The sequence below is a fragment of the Haliotis asinina genome, chromosome 6, assembly GCF_037392515.1.
Source record: "Haliotis asinina isolate JCU_RB_2024 chromosome 6, JCU_Hal_asi_v2, whole genome shotgun sequence".
Classification (NCBI taxonomy): domain Eukaryota; kingdom Metazoa; phylum Mollusca; class Gastropoda; order Lepetellida; family Haliotidae; genus Haliotis; species Haliotis asinina.
The window spans coordinates 69,091,021-69,114,165 of NC_090285.1; the positions used below are offsets into that span (position 1 = coordinate 69,091,021).

At 38.7% G+C, this 23,145-nt stretch overlaps 1 protein-coding gene across 1 annotated transcript; it reads left to right on the forward strand.

The window, feature by feature from the left end:
• Positions 1 to 1,310: 1,310 nt before the first annotated feature.
• LOC137286232 (periodic tryptophan protein 1 homolog) lies at positions 1,311 to 21,461 on the forward strand. The gene is made up of 15 exons (XM_067817960.1): positions 1,311 to 1,487; positions 4,476 to 4,525; positions 4,851 to 5,065; positions 9,081 to 9,163; positions 14,545 to 14,641; positions 16,275 to 16,382; positions 16,957 to 17,078; positions 17,317 to 17,378; positions 17,812 to 17,908; positions 18,167 to 18,228; positions 19,346 to 19,457; positions 19,631 to 19,724; positions 20,480 to 20,601; positions 20,769 to 20,871; positions 21,202 to 21,461. The coding sequence occupies exons 1-15, from the start codon at positions 1,425 to 1,427 to the stop codon at positions 21,426 to 21,428; spliced, it is 1,617 nt and encodes a 538-aa protein (XP_067674061.1). The 5' UTR covers positions 1,311 to 1,424; the 3' UTR covers positions 21,429 to 21,461.
• Positions 21,462 to 23,145: the final 1,684 nt, after the last annotated feature.

The following is a 23,145-nucleotide window of genomic DNA, read 5'->3' on the forward strand; positions in this document are numbered from 1 at the left end:
TTGTTAGACTCAGTGTAGCAGTGTAACGAATAACACTGGGGCTCAGTTTACTTAGACTGTTAAGCATGTATACCCCGCTCAGACACACTATCCAGACTCTGAGCTGACCAGTCCTTGTACCCATGCTGAGCACCAGACAGGGATCAAAAAGTACCATAGTTTAACGACTCTTGGTATGACATGGCCAAAGATCAAACATGTGACTTTCTGCTCTCCGGGCAGATGCTCTAACCACTACACCTAAGAGGCGGTCAACTGTGAGACAGACCACCTTTGGGTGGCTATGTGCACACTGAGCCATTGTTCATCAAGCTAAATGCCTTTACAAGGATATCATTTCTAAGAGATACATGATTTCACATGTGAGTGTATTTGAACCAATATGGTCTCTTTACTGTGTAAACATTGTACAAATAAAATGGTAGAATGGTCGTATTATGGAATAAAATTATGTGTATTTTCGCAAGTATCAACTTTTGGTTGCATAGATTTGAATAACATGAATAACTTGAATCGAACCCATCAGGCCTGTCAGTTGTCCATCAGCAACCCCTCTTTAGCTACAGAAGTACTGCATCAATTTTAGTTCAAATATTTTTATTCATACTCCAGCCAAGTTCTACACTTCGGTATAGTGTGAAGACGTCAAGTAATATGCTGGACTACATCAGTTAGGGCCTTCCTCAAACAAAAACATGCTACGATTTATCTGAAACTCTTTGCTATGGTCAATTGTACAAGTTTACTAGTTAAGTATCATGACTTAAAGTGATTTTGTCTCACTTAAAGATACAATCATGAAATGGATATTCGTGAACAATAACACAATATTAGTCCCTTACTAGTCATAAGTGCTTATAAAGCTCTATGAAATGTCACTAGTACATAGGCCGATGCTTCTGTAAATTGCAGTGTTGAACAATAACCATTGATAAAAGGTCGTAATAAAGTCCTGGAAAAAAGTCAGATATGGGTAGGAAAAAATATAATAAATTCCTGTCTTGATAATATCCAATTGCTTACAGTACCACACTGAAAGGAACAAAGTATACAGAGAACAGGAGGTTTATATGACAGATGTGTGTTGTGTGTGTGTGGTGGGGGGGGGGGGGAGACTTTATTTTCAAATAACTTGTAAACTGGAGGCTGGAGATTAACTGCACGGGGTGAAATTAAAATACAGTATAAACAAAGTAAAGAACTGGAGAACATTTAAATAGTTATTTTTCCATGACCTTTTTCCGATTACCTTACAGAAACCGGTTAGAACATACTGATAAAATCTGTTTGTCTCTCGTTGTAGATGAAGGGTTATCGCCCTTAGTATACACGAACGGTAACTTCGCTTAACATCCGGTTTATCCACATGGCGAGGTTTGGGGTTTGTTTATAAATTATAACTACGATCCCGAAACATATAAGCTATGAATGTAGTTCCCTGTCTTGCGTGGGTCAAAAGAGGTGTTGCAGAAAAAAGTCCACACAAGGTAAGGTGTTGTAAATCAGACTATTTTCATTTACTAACCACAGCGACAGAGCAGTTAAACAAATGATAGATTCTCCGAGGAAGAGGCAGATTTAAAAAAAACTACTAAATATTTTTTAAAATAATGTGTCGAACATGTTTTATTTCGTACCACTAATATTTTGGACCGCAAGTGAATGCAAACAATGTTTACCTGGTCAAAGCTGTTAATGTTTTATAACCTTAAAATATAATTGACATTTATAGAATGATTCACTGAAATGATCAAAGTTATATTTATCTGTAAGATTCTGTATCATGAGGACCAAGACGTTTTTGATTATATTTATACTCTTAAGTCTGTCGAGGTATTCCCTACACCTCTGAAAAGTATATCCCCAAGGCAATGCAAAAACTGTGTTTTGTTTGTTTCATATGCAAGCAGTGTGGATATGTGGTCAGTTTTCTTGTTCCACTGTCTGATTTCCAAGAAACTAATTGTTTGAATACTATAACAACTGCCAGCTGTCTTAACTGTTGTTTTATACCATAATTACATGAGTATTAAAGTGGGTGTGACTGTTTCATTATCATTCATTGTCACTTCACAACACTTAAAGGGGCACTAATGCGGAGCAATTTCTGTGGACTGGTGGTTTCTTTTGTTATTGTTTTTCTACCGTGAGTACCCAGAATTTGTGACTGGTTCGTGATCTCTGCTGCGCCTCCAATATGCGCAACTGATAGTTTATGTGTAGACTGATCAACAAAGATGAAGTCATTTTACTTTGTTATTATGAAAACAAATCAAACAACTTGAAGTTTACTCATCTGCCAGTGATATAAAAAATAACCTGTTATGACTGAAAAATAATGAAGTCAGTGTAGGTCTTTGTATTTAGTTCCTTGTCACATTTGTATGCATTTTGAAAGTTAATGAAAAAAAGCCCACACGGTCTGCTTATACTTACAGTGAATGCCTAACATGATTTTATTTATAATATCTAAACATTGTATCATATTTCACACACCCCCTATTCGCAACCTAGTGCATGTTTTCTGTAATGCAGATTCTGCTGAATGTTGCAAGAAATAAATTAAAACAAAATGCAAATATTAAATTAAAGACAGATGAAAGTTATAGCAACAATATCAGGCTATTACCTCGTTCAGGAGGTATCTACATAAACGAATGATATTCCATTTATCTGCAGCTGGTAAATAATCCTGCTCTATGTCTTGTGTCTTTCAACAGTCTAATATGCATAAAAGTGACACGTCGTTTGAGAAATTTTCACACTGGTGTATACATAATCTCACTGGTCACCCAGGACAGCACACCTGGCAACTAACTGTATGATATCCGCCATGCGTTAGCCAATAATGAGCAACAATCAATCAGTCAAGGGAGTGGCGGTTAATTCTTTGTAGGAAGGATGTTGTTTTTACACTCGTACTTTATGACAGGGTGTATTCGGTATAGATTACGTAAATCTACACTCATAAGAAATGCACGTAGGTATTTGCTGTGTACTTGGGTAAATGGGTATAATCAGTTTTTTTTATGTGAGAAAGTTTTCAGATTTCTCTACCAATGGCAAAGTCGTTGTTATTAGTTTACAAATTCAGATAAATCAACTGTGTGCTTTTTATTGTCACAGATAATAAACCAGTGTAATAGCTACCAACATTTACGGATGATGTTTGCTATGACAGTTGGGCCAACCCTCAAAACTATCTAAATATAAAGCTTTGCAATCTTTCGGACTTATATGAAACAAATGGCTTGCTACATGTATGTAATCATATTTTCACTTGACATGATCGAGTATCAAGGTAAATAACACAGAAATAGGATCAAATTGGATCAGTCACTATACCGTCCAGGCATCAGAAAAAAAACTACTTATGGGATATTTTGTTACAGTCAGATAAGGAATACCATGGATATTTTTAAATAACGGTATGTGATGGGCATCCAGCCTCCTCACTTTTTAGGGTGAAGAAATTCTGCTAATGTGGACAGGAGCCCAGTCCCTTTGTCCGTCACGGTCGAAGGAGCGGGTGCTGACCAATTTGCTGCTTGGTTTCGTAATTAGACCGTTGGTGAGAAACATTATTCGCTCCGCATTAGTGCCCCTTCAAAACATGATCAGTGTATTGAGAGAATACAAAGCATCATAATTATATGTCATCTGTTACAGAACACTGAGACCAAACAAAGTGATTTTCAGGGCAAACTCTGTAAAGTGAATAAATATGTTATATGTAAAATGAATGAACTTGGGAAAATTAATAGAGTAACTGTAATGAATACATTGCTATCATAGTATCAAAGTATCAAAGTTCAGGTCAGGATTGTTAACACAGTAGTGCTGAAACATTTATTTTGTTGTCATTTTAGGTTTATACAGATAAAGGTAATGCAGTTATATTCAACAGAAAAGCTATGAAACAATGTGGTATCCAAATTTGGGATAAAGACGAAAAATTTGTGTACAGGTCTCCAGTCGTTTGGTACAGATCAGTTAAACTTTAGTTACTGGTTGTCATGTTTATCAGCACTGATAAGTAGAGGTGTTTGTTTAAATCTCTGAAAGGCATTTAGAAGTGGAATCAATGAGAAAAGCAAGATTTATGGGTGTCAGTTGCTTTATCATGTTTATTGTGAATAACACAATGTTTTGGAGGGTCTTCCTAATGAAGAAGCAAGCATACACTCTGGTATATTGTGTTATCCACAATAAAGAAGTTCACACAGATAAATATTTCTTTTCAGGTGTTTGTTTACATGTGAGTATGGTAAGTACTTGCTGGAAAAACAGATTGGAACTGAAACCAGGGTTACCCAACTAAGCAATATACTGCATGATCTGTACAATATATCCACACTGATTGCATCCTACCACCAACTTAGGTTACTGGATATCTTTCTTACCTAGAAATTCCTTCCAGGGAGCAGGATGCAGCGATTCCAGGACAACTATGAGTATCTGCATATTTATTTCAGGTTGAACTTGACAAGAAGGATTTGGAGAGAGTCATTGAGGCAACTAGAGAGTATGTAACACATCGGCCATAATTCTATATATCCCTGTGCTCTGATGATTACAATATAGTGTAGTAATAGTTGATCTCCTGGTTAGAGTCACAGTATCCCAAGCACCAGTGGGGTAGGCTAGTGGGTAAGGTGTTTGCTTTTAATGCTAAAGGCCAGGTTTATTTCCCTTTATTTATGCAAAGGAAGATAATTTTTGGTTTCCCCCACCCTAGTCATGATATTTCTTGAGTATTTGTAAGTTTCCTAAAACTATATTCCCTTATGCACCTGTATCTCACATGAATTACCTGCACATTCAATCATCCGAATGCCTTGTTTGTCCAGTGATTTGGATGAACTGGAGGATGAAGATGAGGCAGCTGATGATGAACTACAAGCCGTGGGTGGGCAGGAGAAGATAAAACATGAAGAGGATACAAGTCAAAAACCAAAAAAGAAGAAAAATGCAAAAAAGCGGAAACATGAAGAGTTGAAAGAAGATGAGGAAGAGGACATTGTATCTAAATATGGCTTGGATGATTATGATGATGAGAACGATGGTATGTGTTTTTGTCTCTGATCATGCTGTTAGGCAAATATGACACTATTAGTAACACAGTGTTTTGAAAGGGTATACAGGGTTCTAAGACCCTTGTAAATTCCATATTTCCTAGGGTGACGCGTGACAAAATTATTACCCTTAAAGAACGAATAAACTCAGTTTTTGGTACTCTTTTTACCACTGCATATGAAAGACTTCTGGTTAGTCATAAATGGAACACCATTTTTTGTGACAAAAAACCTTGTGATTAATTAATGCCAAGCACTTAAAAGTTGTTAAAAAGCCGCCTGATTCTCTCTCGCCTGCAAACGAAACCACAGACAGGTTACGTAAACTCTGTCATCAGAGCCCTGCAGTGACGTCATAGAAGGAACTATTTTCAGTTAGTTGTATAGAAAATGTGTAGGAAGCTCGTCATTTTGCTGATTTCTCGACGTCACCAAAGACATACCGAATTGTTGTGTTGCCGTCAGTTGCTCCTTGGGGTCGGGTGATGGTGTCACTGTGCACAGATTTCCACCAGACCCCGTAGTTTGTGCTTAAATTGGTTGTTCGTGTGTGTGAAGCAAGGGTTGTGGAAGCCTGTGGTATGTACTAAATCAAATGGTTTGCCCCCTACCACGCTTCCACAATAGAGCATATAGTTCAAGTTTAATCGAGTTCATGAAATCAAGACTGCTTACTACACATTGCTGACCAAAAGGATTTTGCATGAATATAATGCTTTCTTCCTCGGAAGTGAGGTTATGGTCGAAGTGACAATATTATTGTAAGTAATATTATATTGACCTCCACCTCACTTCCAAGAGTGAAATTGTTATGTCATAAGCAATGTCATGTAAAATCCTATTGTCCATCAATAAAATACATAGTTCACTACCAGTAGAAAGTAACTTTGATTTTGTAAGTCGGGTGAAAACAAACTTAAATAGCATTCATCCTCCGACAGGGCGTCCGCCATTTTTGAAAATCGTAAAGTCAAGGACTGAAGTCCATTTTTGAATGATTGAGATTATGGTTAGAAAATCAAAACTACTCTCTGCTAGTAGGTAAATATGTATTTGAATCATGACCAAAAGGAGTTTGCATGACACAACCTGTAACATAATATAAGCGAGTTTGGGGTCAAAGTGAAAATACTGTGCAATAAATTTCTTCACTTGCTAAATATACTTGGTTTGTAAACATTCACTCACCAGTATGTAGACACGAAGTCTTGTCAGTATAGATCTTTATATTTGGTCTCATAGTCCTAATTACTTTATAATCATATATTTGTATGCATTTTGAAACTTAATAAAAAGAATGTATAACAGGAATGTAATAGCAAGGCATTTTATTGTTTGCCTATACGAATCATAATTCACGCAGATGCCCTAGTGTACGTTGTCTGAATCATTACACTTCACGACGAAAACAATGATTCTTTTGAAAGCTACTTACTAAAAACGAAATGCAAATATTAGAATTAAAACAAATTCAAGTTATAGGAGCCATGACAGTCTATCACCTTGTTTGAGGAATGTATCCATCAATATCCACAAAAATGAGTGACATAAAATTCATCTGCAGGTTTGTCTTTCATCTGTGTCTTTTAACAGTCTAATATACAAAAACGTGATGTATTGTTTCAGGTTTTTCACATTGCTGTATAGTCTCATTCATCACCCAAGATAGCACACCTGGCAACGAATTGCATAATGTGCGTCATTCTTTAAAAAAAAAGTAATTTAGGTAGCCAATAATGAGCAATCAATCAATGAATTGCGGTTAATCATTTGAAAGAACGGTGTTGTTTTTACATAGACACAGACACAACTGAGTGTATTCACTATAGATTAGTAAATGTACATACATAAACACTACCTTTTGACAAATCCCCATTTAAATCCACATAAAAGTAATTAATCAATCAGCATGTTATCAGTTAATCCTTTGATTGATCCAGACACAAGAAATGCCAAATGGGGACCTTTGTCGGGTAATCTAAGTGGCGTTACCACTAATTATACCTGTTATAAATTAATTAACTGAGCATCAAGTGAATGATGACAAATAACATGTAGGGTTATACCACCTAACACGGATTACAACCTAACGACACCAAGTGATTTTGACAGAATTGTCTATGAAAACAAGGGTTGTAACTCGAAAACTAGGCAAAGCAGGAGACAAAACTAAATGATAATAGATGTGAGAACATAGAGCTTTCATTTTTCACAACAGCTGTCGCGATTTCAGGTTTGTACAAACCTGTAAACGAAATAGTTTACCTCCTGAAATGTAGATGAATTCTGCATGGACCCTCATTTCTATACCTACAATTACGTCACAGAGACGCGCCGCTCTGATTGGTTGAAATTTCATTTGCGGCTGAGAATTGTGCACTGTTGTCAAAAAGGTCGATTTAAGTTAATTAAAGATCGAAATGAGCAGTTTTGATGACGGGGCTTCATACATAACAATGTCAATGAGTGATTTATGCATTTGCACCCCATAGAGTATGTGTGATCTTTAAGATCTTTTAATTTGGCTTATCTATAAACATTCACCATTTCGAAGAATGAGATACACCATGTTTCCTGAATGATCATAAAGGGAGATAGTTTCTGCTAAAAAATATCAGATATGAGGCTTTGTTAAACAACAAGTGAAATGCAAAAACATTTTAAATTTATCTTAAGAGTAGTAAAATGCTATCTTAAGGGTAATAAAATGGTATAACTTACGTTACTATTATCATGATTATGTCATCAAACTTTGAAAATTTGTAATTATTCATTGTCATAAAAAGTGAACTGTGTCAATATTTTAATGATAGTTTGTTAAACAACTTTTTGATTATTAGGACAAAAATTCTGCAAAAAACTTACAGAGTTGATGTTCTGATTCTGATTCAGCATTTCTTTGAGTATGTTATGTTTGTTAGTCTTTGAGCTAGACTGATTTTCATTGGAGCCAAATACCGTGTGTACGGAATTATTGTGTTATATAGAGCCTACACATCTCACACACAAAATAACTGATATACTAGACATTTTTGAGATCTCAATAATGCAGACTGATTTCAGGTTATGATTTGAAATAATAATCTATCTTACCATTCAGTTCTGACCTGGGTACAAGGCCAATTAGTCTGCTTCTTGCTAGTGTTGTTTTGACTTAGGCAAAATAAGAAAGCGGTAGTTTTTCCAACTTTCCCCTCTGTAAATGATCATACTGTACAGGTGATTTCATTAAAGCTTGAAATATCAGCTAGGTAGTTGTTACCTTAGTTGATATTTTATATCAGCCTATCAATGAAAGTTGAGATGAGGAAATACAAGGCGATAACCATTCATTCATATTCAGTTCTGGTGACCATGAATAACAAATTAAGTTCATCAAGGGCTACGGTTTGATTCAGTGAATATGCGACTGCTGGATAACAGAAACACAAGCAGTTATCTCCTAATTGATTTGCTTGATAAAACTTTAGTTCAGTATGTATGTTCCTATTATTAGCATTGTCATCAACTGGCTGTTAAAATATTTGTGGACAGTGTAGCAGTCAGGGTGACCATATTTATGTGCCTTTTCAAGTGGTCAGTTTCATTGGCACTATGTTTGAATTCAATTAGGCAGACTTCTTGGTAACATGATACTTTTACAGTACATATACTTTTTTGTCAGATAAGTGTAAACACACGTCAGGAAGACATGAATAGATATGCATATTTGTAGGCATTGTCTATTCTTAAATATTGTGGCCAGAAATCAGTAAAGTGTGCAAGAATTGATGCCATGAGTACAGAGGACGTGCAAGTATAAAATATAACTTTCAGTGACTTGACCCACGTATGTGATAAAATGGGTTTTTATTAGAGTAAGAAATCCCCATTTTCAAGAGTCCACCATTAGCATTTAATGCCACAAATATCTATTTTCAAGTGTTTAGCATTATCCAAGACAAACGGAAGACAATTGTCCTTTGTCATCGATGATGGAAGTTAATGCATTCCTTGTATTTCCAGAGGATGTCCTCATCAGTGGTGTAGGGGGGCTGTCGTTCTACGCCAGTAATGACGATGACCCCTACGTGACAGTGCCAAAAGATGTGAGTCTGTAATAAAACTATAGAAGCTGTCCACTCATCTTGTCACAGGTTGTGTTGTCATTGGTCGAATGTTAACACTCTTGGCACATCTCTAGAGGCCTTTGTTGCTGGAAGTATGTGTGGATTGATAACTTGGTACACACTGATCTAAACTTTAATGCATAAAATAACTATGTCAACTCCCTGCATTAACACATCCTCGATATCTCCAGGCTATATGTTTCAATGGATCTCCATTATAACCTGGATGCATCTATGGCTCAGCCTGATAACTTTATTACCTCCCTTGGCTGTCTTTTTATCCAATCAGGTGTGTACGCTGGGAAGTTGAGTGAGTCACTTTGTAAATAGACCTTCACAGCTGAGACTGCTATCTTTGTTGACCCTGGCAAGCTGGAGTTTAACGACAGCTTAGCTTAGTCTTTGCATCCAGGGTATAGTGGAAATCCATCGGAATTTACACCCTGGAAATATGGAGGATTGCATTGACTTAAAAAATCTTGCAATATTCTATGGTTACATATGACAATCTTTGGAAATGGTAATCTTTGTCATGATTTATTACATCTGTTTGTGGTAATGATGGATGCATTAATTAACAGTGGTTTGTGCAAAATATTGATATTTCACTTGTTACGGTTAAAAATTTGCAGCAAAACAGAACAAAGTCTCAAACATTCAAATGTTGTATTATTAAGCAAAGAGAGCAAGTTATACAAAGTCACAAGTCAATTTCACAATACTGATTTCAAGTACAATACAGATCAGACAAAATCTAAGGCAGTGGGTCACAAAATATGTAGCAAACTCACCAAAGTGTCATAGTTTCAAGAATTTTCTTTGCACTTATGACCAGTGATCAAAATAACGGCCTGCCCAACTGCCCATGGCCGGTAAATTATGAGACTGGCTGCCTGGAAATCTCTCCACCAGCGGGATTGTCTGGCTGAAATTTTTAAGGTTGCCTACTTTCAGTTCTCTCTCAGGACGATCATTCCATTTAAATTGTCAAGTCATATTTTGATTTAAGAAAGTTGAATGCAAGCTGCGAGTATATTCCATAATTATACATGGACAACTGTTCAGCCAGTGAAGATAGCAATAGGACACTAAAACTGGCTGGCTTAGTATGCTACACTATGATTGGATATCTCTATTCACATGGTTCAATACGATCAATGAGAGGGTTACTTACTCCTTTGTACTTATTACAAAATGGTGGCGTTTTTGTAAGTAATTGCAAAAAAGTAATTTATTAAGTTGGACAGGCAACTTTCAAGATGGGCAGACAACATTTATGGGCCACCAGCCTGGCTGTCAGGTTTAGTTGAAAAATTATTTCAATCACTGCTTACAACCATTGCCACTAACGTTGAAAGCTCTAGAACAGGCGCAGTAGCCTCGTGTTAATGTTTTTCAAAGGGAGGTAACTCTAAAGTACTGCCCTAGATGCATACCGCTTAAATAATTCTCTGTAGGAAATGTGACCTATTAACTAGCACTAAAACCTTAAATATTGTGACCCAATTACAACTACCGCAATGATAATTAATAACAACTCAAATCACGGAAAGTACACTCTCATAACACACTCATGATTGGGTTTGAAATGAAGGATTTTTCCTTATCCTGACTCATGTTTATTATGCTTATCTTATCTCCTCCCTCTACGCAAAACACTTAAAATGGAACACTTAAAATCTCCCGAAGTTCCCTTCTAACTGAAGCGGATGTACAATACGTTCACCCACCAGAAGCCACCTTTTCTCGTATTCACCAATATTGTCACTCGACCAGCCATGCTTGTCACACTCTCCTCCATAGCCCAACAAGGATGGTTGGAGGCACTTTGGGTCCTGATACGATGATAAGTTTTGTTTGTATTTCAGGCCTATAATCTAAGTTGTTTTGGTGTTTTAGTTGTAATTATTATCGTCATCATGTAAAATTATTGTGGAAATTTACAAATGATCATGTGTGTTGGACATGGTTTCTTCACTTAGACTTCGTCATGGTTGATGAAATCGTTTCTCCCAGTGTAAACTATGTCGGTAAGTGGTTGATCTGCATAGGGTACGTCTTTCATGCAAACCTATTTCGTCCTCCTTTGTTCACTGGAACTTTGCAAGAATTTATCTGATTTAGAATTTACATTATATTTATATGCTGTTCAAAGGTGTGCTAAGGACAAACAGTGTAGACTGTCACAAGTCTAAATCATTTTGTAACTGTAATGTTGATAACAGCTGACATTCATAATTTTAGTGATCAGCCAGACATACATTTGGGGCCTGGTCGAGATACTTTGTCTAGAAAAGGAAGTCATCAGAATTGGGGTCATCTCAACCTAAGAAGTTGAAGTTGTCATCGCCAAAGACTGAGAATTTAACTACTAGATCTACGCTGATACTACACTCCACGGCTTCTATGAAGTCCTTCAGCGATGAGATCGTCCCTCCTGATGAATGTCACTACTACTTCCTGTGGTACAGATTGTCAACACTCATGATCAACCATCAACATCTGTTAGAACTTCATCAACTACAACAACAACTATGCTGCATCCTTCAGAGAGTCTACTGTCTATGCAGACATCTACAATGTCTACAACATGTCTGATGCTTCTGCGAGTCAACCGCTGCTGCTTGCACCACAGTCATTGGACACCGGCCTCTTCATGCAACAATTCACCTCTCATATGATGAACCTGATGGATCGCCGTTTTGAAGAGGAAAGGAAACACCAGTCAGCTGCTACAACTACAGTCACCCTTCATGACAGTTTATCAGCTGCATTAGGTGATGGAAAGGAGGCTTTGTATGCACGCTTCTGTTCACGGAAATGATAGCCGTTGGCTGTATCTTCACATTGTAGTATGGATGCTGCTCCTTCCATTGACTTGTTGAGTGCTCGCACTCATGAATCTTACTACAGCTACAAGCTTGCACGGTCTACATGCCCTGTTAGTCGGAGACACCCTCATTGTTTGTCGTCTTCATCGGATACGAATTCACACAGGCGTGAGCGAAAGGCATTCACAGAATGATAGTTGTTCCAGGGATACACATAGACAGGACGACCATGCTGACACTTGCTGCATGGACATCGTTCCCCACTCACGCATGCGCTCATAGAGCTGTGGAGATAGATGTCGCCTTCTTCTCAGACTCAGAGATCACATCGTGGATCACAAATGAATTGGACCTAGTCCTTCTGTCAGAGGACTCCGACGAAGCTCACACCTATAAGATGAGTAACAACGACATTGACACTTTGACATTTCTGCCGATTGTGCCGATATTTGCCATCCTTGAAACTTTGTCGACAACCTTCAAGTGACTAAGTTCCAGAATAAACACATTCCGGCCTTTAACGATCGTCAATTCCCACTACATCACATGGAGCCCTTTATGAAAGCGCCCGAAGTAGATGGGGCACACAAGCTCATCAATGAGACTGGCAACCGATCATATAAAGTGGAGGATAAGCAACTGGCTCAACTGGATACAATCACTCTGCATACCTTCTTCGGACTCGGCTATCCCAGGGCTATCAACAAGATGCTCATCTACAAGTTCAGCAACTCAGAGAATGAAGAAGAAAGGATGATCCAGTCTGGGCTCCCCACTCAACAGTTCATTTCGGAGCATTTAGCCTCTATGTCTGTGGGACTGAATCTGCTATGCTGGCAAGGTTTATTATCAGAGACATCTTGGGGTGACAGCTTTACTGAACCCTTGCTCCTTGGTCAGCATTTATGGTATTCAATGGCAGAATTGAGGACGTCGCTAGATCCGTCTCACAGGACTTTAGGGAAGTAATGATGATAAAGTCGATCAACACTACTGTTTTCGTCGTTCAGCCGGAGGAAATAGGTGCTCACATGGGACAGGACATCCCGCCAGGGGCACTGAATTAGGAAAGTGCTGAAGATCAGATTCGGAACGACTGGAGTCTTCCACCAGCCATTTCCATAGAAGCTTCATGACAGATGAATATTGGGAGAACAGGACGGAACTAACTCTGTTATAGTTCCTGAAGGGAGGAAGTAATTGACGTACTCATATGGCATACAACAGAATCCAGTGTGGCCAGATCCCCTGCCATTTCCGTCGGATTCTGTAAGCATAATAAGCAATAGTCAGGATAAGGAAAAATATGTCATTTTCAGAATAAAATTGATATTTTACATTTATCCTGACTCATGGCATTAAGCCCTCTCCACAGCCCCTCTCAGGCATGCTGAATTCACAGTAATTCTTGTGTCAGGCATATGAGATTCAGAGAGATTGGCAAGCATGGCTGGTCATGTGACGGTATTGGCATGAAAGGGAGGCTTCTGGTGGGTGAGTGTTTGTACGTCGGCTTCAATTGGAAGGCAACTTCAAGAGATTTCAAGTGTTCCTCTATCTTTGCATAGAGGGAGGAGTTAAGCATACTACGCAAAAGTATAAAGTATATCAGTTTTATTCAGGAAGTTACATTTTTATATTATTGAATGAAATTTGAATGAAATGGCTGAAACAGGTAACAAAGAAAAGTCAGTATATAATGAACATTCCGCTATATTATCAGATAATTCAGCAATAATATTAATTTACATGCGTAAGATTTTGTTGACATATTTCTAATGTTACATGTAATATTGTAACATTTAAGAATAGACATAAACACATACTATATATATACCCCTATCTACACAGATTGAAATAAAACCTTGCACCTGACACACGGGAGACTCTAATAGTTTACACTTATCAGAAGTCATGACTACTGGTCCCCGAGGGACCGGTGAACAACTTATAATATCAATATCAGTCATTTCCATGTCCCAAAATGGGACGTGTTTGGATATGTGAACCACTTTTACAGTGTTTTTTTCTTCTCATGTTATGATATCTTACAGTTTCAGTGAACTGCTTGGTATTTCACCGCTTTGCCCATTGCAGTGTCAACAAATAAAAACATCCCCCTTCACCATACGATTCACTAACTGAAACTGTGCACAGTGTGGTCTATTTTGTTTTATCGGTTTGACTTTTTGAAGCAAAATGAGCCTGCATATTTCAATCAGGCCCATAGATTTTTTAAGCGTGCCGGTGGCAACAGTCCCTGATGGCCAACTGGCAAATTAGAGAGTTGCAAACACTGGTCCCTTATGAGGTCCATGATAAGTGACCAGTGACGTGGTAGACAATCAGACCTCAGATGCTACATATCTCTCGTGTTTGCAACAACATTCTTCTCTACGTATCAACTGTTCGAACAGATTTTAGAGAATCACTATACATGAAGTCTAGTGTTTGCTGAAACTGTCCATCATGTACTCCAACTACTGGGACAGTTATTGGAGAAACACTGAACGTGAACTCTAATTCCAGGTTGACAGTGACGAGGAAGACTTTGAGATCAAACCCATGGACAACTTGGTACTTGCCTGCCGAGCACACAAAGACCACAGTTTCCTTGAGGTATATGGTGAGTTCAGTCTCTGTGGCTAGAGTATAGGATATATGTATTCTGGGACTGTAATCTACTCGTATATTTGTACTGAACATGCTTTTAACAAAGTGACATACAAACAACTTTTTTTAATCGTGTCCACATGTATTTATTGTCAACATGCATACAACAACCTACAGGCATTACAAACTAAAATTAGTTTTTCCTTTGAGTTAATTCTAATCATAGTTAGGTGTATCTTGTTATTTACAGTGCTACTTTTTTGTGTTTGCTCTTTGCTCATTGGTATATTACCCTATATATTTTATGTCTGGAACATAAATGAGACATCTTTTGATAACAGTCGTTGTAAAGCTGTTGTAAAGTGAACATGTCCCATTGCTGTGCTGTTTTGTTGCATAGACAATATCCTGGCATACAATAATCTGAAAACAGGTTTCAAAATATTTTCTTGCTCTTCATGTGCAAAGCTTCCTACAGCCAGAGTCCTCTATGTGTATGTGTTGTATGTGTGTGTTGTATGTGTTGTGTGTGTTGTATGTGCTGTGTGTATGTGTTGTATGTGTGTGTTGTATGTGTGTGTTGTATGTGTTGTATGTATGTGTGTGTGTGTTGTATGTGTTGTATGTGTGTGTTGTATGTGTTGTGTGTGTGTTGTATGTGTTGTGTGTGTGTTGTATGTGTTGTATGTGTGTGTGTGTGTTGTGTGTGTGTTGTGTGTGTGTTGTGTGTGTGTTGTATGTGTTGTATGTGTGTGTGTTGTATGTGTTGTGTGTGTGTTGTATGTGTTGTGTGTGTGTGTTGTATGTGTTGTATGTGTGTGTTGTATGTGTTGTGTGTGTGTTGTATGTGTTGTATGTGTGTGTTGTGTGTGTGCTGTATGTGTTGTATGTGTTGTATGTGTGTGTGTTGTGTGTGTTGTATGTGTGTGTTGTATGTGTTGTATGTGTGTGTTGTATGTGTTGTGTGTGTGTTGTATGTGTTGTGTGTTTGTGTTGTATGTGTTGTGTGTGTGTTGTATGTGTTGTATGTGTGTGTTGTATGTGTTGTGTGTGTGTTGTATGTGTTGTATGTGTGTGTGTGTCTGTATGTGATTCTTGGTTTTAGGGCAGTTTACCTGTGATGGTGGGTCACACCATAAATACACACATATATAACTGAAATGCTTATAGGTCATATGCAACACAAAACACAGCTTTGCAGATCCTGGAATCTTTCGGTATACAAAACAAATCATCAAAAATGCCAATTTACCCTACAGAATTAACGCAATTGAAAAAGCCCAGCGAAATCAGAGTTCAAACGATTCACTAATTTTTCCCCCAATACTGGGGAAAAAGTGTTTTTGCCAGATGAAATAGCCAATACAAAGACTTAAGTGCACAGCCACCTGCTCTGATCAGGTTCGGTCCCCCAGGTGCTGCAGTTCGAGGGAACTAAACCCAAGGACAAAATATTGCACTTTTGATTCTTGATTGTACATTTATTTTTTTGATTATTTGTTTTACATAATCAGTAGTGTATATTATATGTCATGAATAAGTGACAATTGTGTGTTAATTATGTTTGTATTTTGGTTACATGTTACCTTTAAAACTGGTTTAAAAGTTCCTTGTTTCTGTGGTATATGGCATGTTTTATCCACCAGTATACAACGAGATGCTGGGCAACCTGTTTGTTCACCATGACTACCTGCTCTCGTCCTTCCCACTGGCGGTCGAATGGCTCAGCTTTAGCCCCTCAGATGCCTCAACAGGTAGCATAGTATTAATCCATGGTATCCTCAAAACATATAACAGTTCTCCTGATTCCTCTGATACTGGCCAGGTAACCATGGCAACTAGAAATATGTAGTAATTTTCTCCCTGATACTGCACAGGTAACCTTGGCAACTAGAGATATGCAAGAACTTCTTCTGTAGTACTGACGAGGTAGCCTTGGCAACTATAGTTATGTAAGAACTTCCTCTCTGATACTAGCCAGGTAACCATGGCAACTACAAATATGTAAGAACTTCCTCTCCAGTACTGGCCAGGTAACCATGGGAACTAAAGATATGTAATAATTTACTCTCTGATACTGCATTGGTAGCAATGGCAACTAAAGATATGTAATAATTTTCCAGTGCTGGACAGGTAGCCATGTCAGCTAGAGATATGGAATAACTTCCCCTCTGATACTGGCCAGGAAACCTTAGCAACTAGAGATATGTAAGAACTTCCTCTTTGATACTGGCCAGCTAGGGATAGGTTAGAACCTCCTCTCCAATACTGGCCAGGTAACTATGGCAACTAGAGATATGTAATAATTTCGTCTCTGAAACTGACCAGGTAACCATGCTGCTGTGGCCACAATGGAGCCTGTGATAGAGATATGGAATCTTGATGTGGTCGATTGTCTGGAACCTGCAGCTGTACTTGGCTCAAAAAAGTCCAAAAAGAAGAAAAAACGGGTAAGTGCTTGTGATGGTTGAAGGACTGGACTGAAAGTGTCAGTTACCTGCTGATGATCACTGGATTGTATGGATATAGCTGGAATATTGCTGAGTGCTTTGCAAAACTTGCCTCACTCACTCACACATGAAGTGTACAGGGACTTCCAGTGTATGACGTTTGCATGACAACATGACAACATGTGTTATGATCTCTATGAGAATGTGCATGGTAATGTGTATATACATTTCACTTCAGCCAGGAGCTGCACAAAGTCACACAGACTCGGTGCTGGACTTGTCCTGGAATTCTGTTGTTGGGTGAGTTACCGTGACATCAACACATCATTGTTTCATGAAATTTGTCAAGGAGAATATACAGCATGGTCTCAACATTGGCTAATAGATAATTATACTCAAGAATCACAGCTAAGTGAATGAACTGATTCCAATTCTTATACATGGTATAAAAGAAGGAAGGGTAATGTCTGTTTCAACATTTTTGGGCCAATGATCATATTTTAAATATTCCACAGAAAATATTTTATTTTTTTATATTTGAAATTAAAATAGACCTCTAGACTGGTACTGGTAAACCTTTTTTAAGCCCAGTGACTCTTCTTTGTAATTGAAATTGAATTAAATAATTGAATTGAAATAATCTGTTTCATTGTAAATGTATGATGACACAAAGACAGTGATTATTACCTTCACATTTATGCTGCAAGTGATAGTATCATTTGTTCTGCTTCAGTAATGTTCTTGCCAGTGCATCAGCAGACAACACAATTGCATTGTGGGATTTAGCTGACCAGAAAGTTGTCACTTCAATCAGACAACACACAGATAAGGTGAACAACCTATTTATCTAGATGTATATCAAATGTTAACATCAGAGAATAAACATTTACACCTAACTGCCAAACATTCAAGAGTGATGACACCAGGTGCTCTGGAAAAGGAAGCTTGTCCTGTCTTACCTGGAGCACCTGCCTCTCATGCAATCCTAAGCTGATTTGACCTTTGCCACAACCTTGTCACAACTGTTCCATTGCAAAACTGTAAAGTCCACGTGCTACATGTACAACAGTTTGACATCCATGTTTCAGGTACAAGCGGTGCATTGGCATCCTCTGGAGGCACAGACTCTCCTGTCTGGTGGCTTCGACCAGTGAGTATTCACCCTACACGTGACTCAGACGTCTTCAGTCAGTGAAGATCTGGGTTAGAATTTATCTTCATTAACCCATGCTTGTTGTAAGAGGCGACTTACAGAATTAGGCTCAATGATATTGTTGACATGTCGTCATATCTAATTGCATAGATCAATGCTCATGCTGTTGATCACTGGGTTGCCCCTTCAAACTCAAATATTTACAGATGGCTGCCATATTGCTGGAATATATCTGAGTGCAGCATAAAACTAAATTCACTCTCTCAAATATCATGAATAACCTCTTGTGGGGATTTCTGGATTCGGAACATCCTGCAACATAAATGTATATATTTATAAAACTGTACCTGCTCAATCACTGTGGATGGGCATATTAAGTTCAGAACAGAGTCTAGGGACAGCAGCTTCATCTTTGTGCCTTGTCCATGTCCAGCTGTGATGACCCGTGAAGGTAGAATAGGCTTTCAGCAACCCATGTTTACCATAAGAGGCGACTCAGCTTGTCATAAGAGGCGACTAATGGGATCAGATGGTTGACTTGGTTGACTCATGTCATCGATTCCCAATTGCGCAGATCGATGCTCATGTTGTTGATCACTGGATTGTCTGGTCCATACTCGATTATTTACAGACTGCTGCCATATAGCTGGAATATTGCTGAGTGCGGCGTAAAACTAAACTCACTCACTCACCCAGGTATGACATTTATTTATTCACACTGACATGATGACAGTAGCGTATGGTTATGTTTTCTTTAGGGGGTCTTGAGGTATCCTAGTGTTAAAGTGTCACATGGATACATGGATACAATGTTTCGATTCCCCACATGGGTACAATGTGTGAAGCCCATTTCTGGTGTCCCTGTTGTGATATTGCTGAAATATAGCTAAAAGCAGCGTAAAACCATGAAGGTTGTCTGATCTTTGAAAGATGTACAAGCACAGGTTGGCATGAAAAATACTGTGCGAGGACATGGCAGGTTGAGTGAGGCAGATAATGCTTTCAAATGTGCACACAGCATACATGGACACAGGCGTGCACGCACGCATGCACGCACGCACGCACGCACGCACGCACGTAGAGAGAGGCACTGATGAGAACTTGTGTTTGTCAGAACTGCTCGTGTGTACGATTGTCGGAATCCAGAGGAGAATCACAAGACCTGGACAGTGCAAGGCGAGGCAGAGAAGGTGTTATGGAACGACCAGTCGCCAGTCAACTTCTTTGTGAGTGTCCCTAGTGCTATTAATTAGAAACGAAATGTGTCAAGGCAGCAAATCAAAGTACGCAATTTATCGCTAAATGGAGAAGTGTAACAATATCCAGTTACAATACTCAACACAAATACTGATGTTTTTATGAGCTTGAAGTCCCTGTCTTATAAAGTGATTGTTGCCAGGTAACGACAGATCAGGGCATCATCTACTATATGGACATCCGTCACGACAGTAAACCAGTGTTCACGCTATCAGCACATTCCCAGGCTGTCACAGGTTGGTTATCTCCCCTGTCTAAACCAAGTCGTCTTCAACAGTTTCTTCTGACTAAATATTAAAAGTATAAAATATTAGAAAGTAAAAATATTAATCAGGGACATTATCTGCCTGGTTGTTCTGTTCCTGTAATTCAGTGTGCTTAGTTGGAACTAATGCCCTGCCCTGAGGCATGTTAGAGTTATTTGATCCTATCCCTAATCCTAGTCATTTTATTAGTGTCACATTTTTTGTACAGTCTACACGTGATGATGCAGGTTAGAATTGTCTTCAGAAGCCCATGCTTGTTGTAAGAGGTGACTAATGGGATCAAGTGATCAGACTCACTGGCTTGGTTGACACATGTCATTGTATCCCAATTCTGTAGACCAATGGTCATGCTGTTGATCCCTGGATTGCCTGTTCCAGACTTGATCATTTACAGACTGCTGCCATATAGGTGGAATGTTGCTGAGTGCAGCATTAAACAACAACCAACCCAATCAGTGATAGGGTCATAAAGGGTACATGAAGAGTGGAGAGTTTAGGAAGGATGATCCATGTTTGGTAGCCTGCGTCAGTCCTACCCTGACACTGAATCATTATATATGTGATCTCACCTTACACAAGTAAGGTGACATCCGGCAGTGACATCCGGCAGTTTCCTTGTTCACATCATGGGTTTATAGTATTAGTCTTTGTTCCAGTATTACTGTATTATTGTGATGGCTCCAGAAATTGTCCACCCAACATGTTTCATCGTGCTGTTTCTGCAGGTATTTGCCTGAGCAGTGCTACAAAGGGGCTGTTGGTGACAACGTCGTCTGACAAGATGATGAAGGTTTGGGACATTGAGTCAGGCAAGCCGTCAATGGTGTTGGAGCGGAACTTGAAAATGGTAAGTCTTGTACCATCTTGTAGGTGTTTGATGGTGTATGAAAATCAGTCTCTATGAAGTCTTGTCTTGTACTTAGTTTCACCTCCTATTCATGACATTGATCAGGTTGATCAGTGGAATTTGTAATTTAACACCTTTTTGTATTTTGTAATGTGTTTGTGTTGCAGAATGAGCTGTATTGTGTCAGCAGCTGTCCTGACGCCCCCTTTGTGTTCGCATTTGGCGGGGAGAAGGAGCTGAAGGTCTGGGATATACGGGAAAGTGCAGCAGGTGGGTGGTGACACTGGTGGGGGTGGTGGTTGTTCGGGGTTGGAGTTAGGGGTCTGGTGGCAGTTGGGGGTGCTGACCACATGGGAATGTGGGTGCTGACCATATAAGGCTTGTGTTGCTGGTCACACTGAGATGGGAAGCAGACCAATAGTGAATAGGATGCTGTCCACAGGATCACAGGGGTTGTAACCAAAGGTAGATAATAGTAATGTGTCTGTTAAATGTTTCTAATTTAGAATGATAAATAAGTGAACTTTGACCATGGATGAGCATCCTAGCAACAGCTCTGTCCTACATGAATCTGTTATAGCTTATTATTTCCATTGTAAGTGAGGAGACGCTTCCACAGTCGGATGTCGGCCGATCTACAGGCGGAGTGTAAAGGTGATGACAAGGACCTCCCTGATGCACTGGAGGAGGATGTGACAACACCAGACATGGCTGCAGATAATGAGGAAGAAGAATTGATGAAGGAAATGGGGGAGACAACAGGTGTTAAGGGAAAGAAGAAGAAAAAGAAAAAAAAGAAACCAAAGAAGGGGATACTTGAATATTGATTGTACATTATGTAATAAAGCTAACATATGTAACTATGTGTCAGTCCAACTTTTGTTTGTAATCACAAAACCTGGACAATTTGAGACGGGCTGCCTGGAAATTCTCTCCACCAGCCCCATCGTCTGGCTGAAATTTTTAAGGTTGACCTACTGTCAGGTCACTCTCAGGACGATCATTCCATTTTAGTTGTCATGTCTTATAGATGAATGAAAGCTACAAGTATATTCCATAATTATACATGGTCAACTCTTCAGCCAGTGAAGATAGCAATAGGACACTAAAACTGGCTGGCTTAGTAAGCTACGCTATAATTGGATATCTGTAGTCACATGGTTCAAAAAGAACCAATCAAAGAGAGGGTTACTTACTCCTTTGTACTTGTTACAAAATGGTGGCATTTTTGTAAGTTATTGCAAAAAAGTAATTTAAAAAGTTGGGCAAGCAACTTTCAAGATGGGCAGGCAACATTTATGGGCCACCAGCCTGGCTGTCAGGTTTATTTGAAAAATTATTTCAATCACTGCATAAAGCACAATGTGCGAGGCAGTGTCCTGTGTTTTGTCTGGCAACCACTTCTCAAGCTGAAGAATCAGCTGATGAATGTGAGTGAATATTCCTGGCAAATATCAAACTGGCACCACAAATAAGTCTGGCACTGATTCATCACTAGGTACCCAACTGATCATGTTGACAGTCAAATTGTTGACCTAACAATTCAGGGAACACCTGAGAAGCATGTGACTGATGGGAGACAGTGTTTTCGTAGACTGAACCAGTTCGTAGACGCGGTGATTTCGTAACCCAGACTGTTTCGTAGACGGTGATTTCGTAGACATGTATATATAATTGAATATTATTCTGCAAGCATATTAATTTTGAAAAACCACTAGGCTTATATATTGTGACTATTTTCTGACGAATTCTGTGGGAAATGTCGGTGTCCAACCCACTCAATCCTTCTTCACCACTGCTACTTCTGGGCTTGTTTCCGTAGTTGAATATTGATCATACTTACCTATTATGTAGTTTGGTTTTTATTTCAGAAAACTCAGATTATTATTTGCACGTCGCTCATCATGTTGTTTTAGTTTTTTTAAACACTAATGTCATAATTAATAATAATACCAAACTAACATTTACCAACATCATTTACTAACGTCTACAAATCCACCGCTCAATTCATCTACGAATCCACCAGATTTCCACGTCTACGAACCAGTCTGGTCTACGAATTCACTGCAAGCCGTGACTGATACAGCTCAAACATGATGACTGGGTCATGTGGGATCTAAATACTTACCTGGAATCCTCACAGTCGTAAGAAATCAATTACCAGGAAAGTCCTAACCAAAGCACACCTAGATTACCTCTTTTCAGAGACAACTGATGACAAAGAAATAATTAGCAGTAAATCTGCCCATATGAGATATATGTGTTAAACCAACAAACAACAAAGAAAGCAAGTGTGAGTAATTAACAGGTGTGTTCCAAAATTATGCTCACAAATCAATACATGCCTCTACTAAGGTATTACTATATCAAATTAGGGTAACAATACAAGTTCAGAGGCAGCAATAAAGACACTGATGGTAATATTCATCAGTCAGCAAAAGTAATTGGACCAGTAACTAGGACAAAACAGGGTAAATGATCATCACACACAATGCTGGTCTTCTGGTGACTTGAGATGAGAGACAATTACTTGCTCCCCATAAA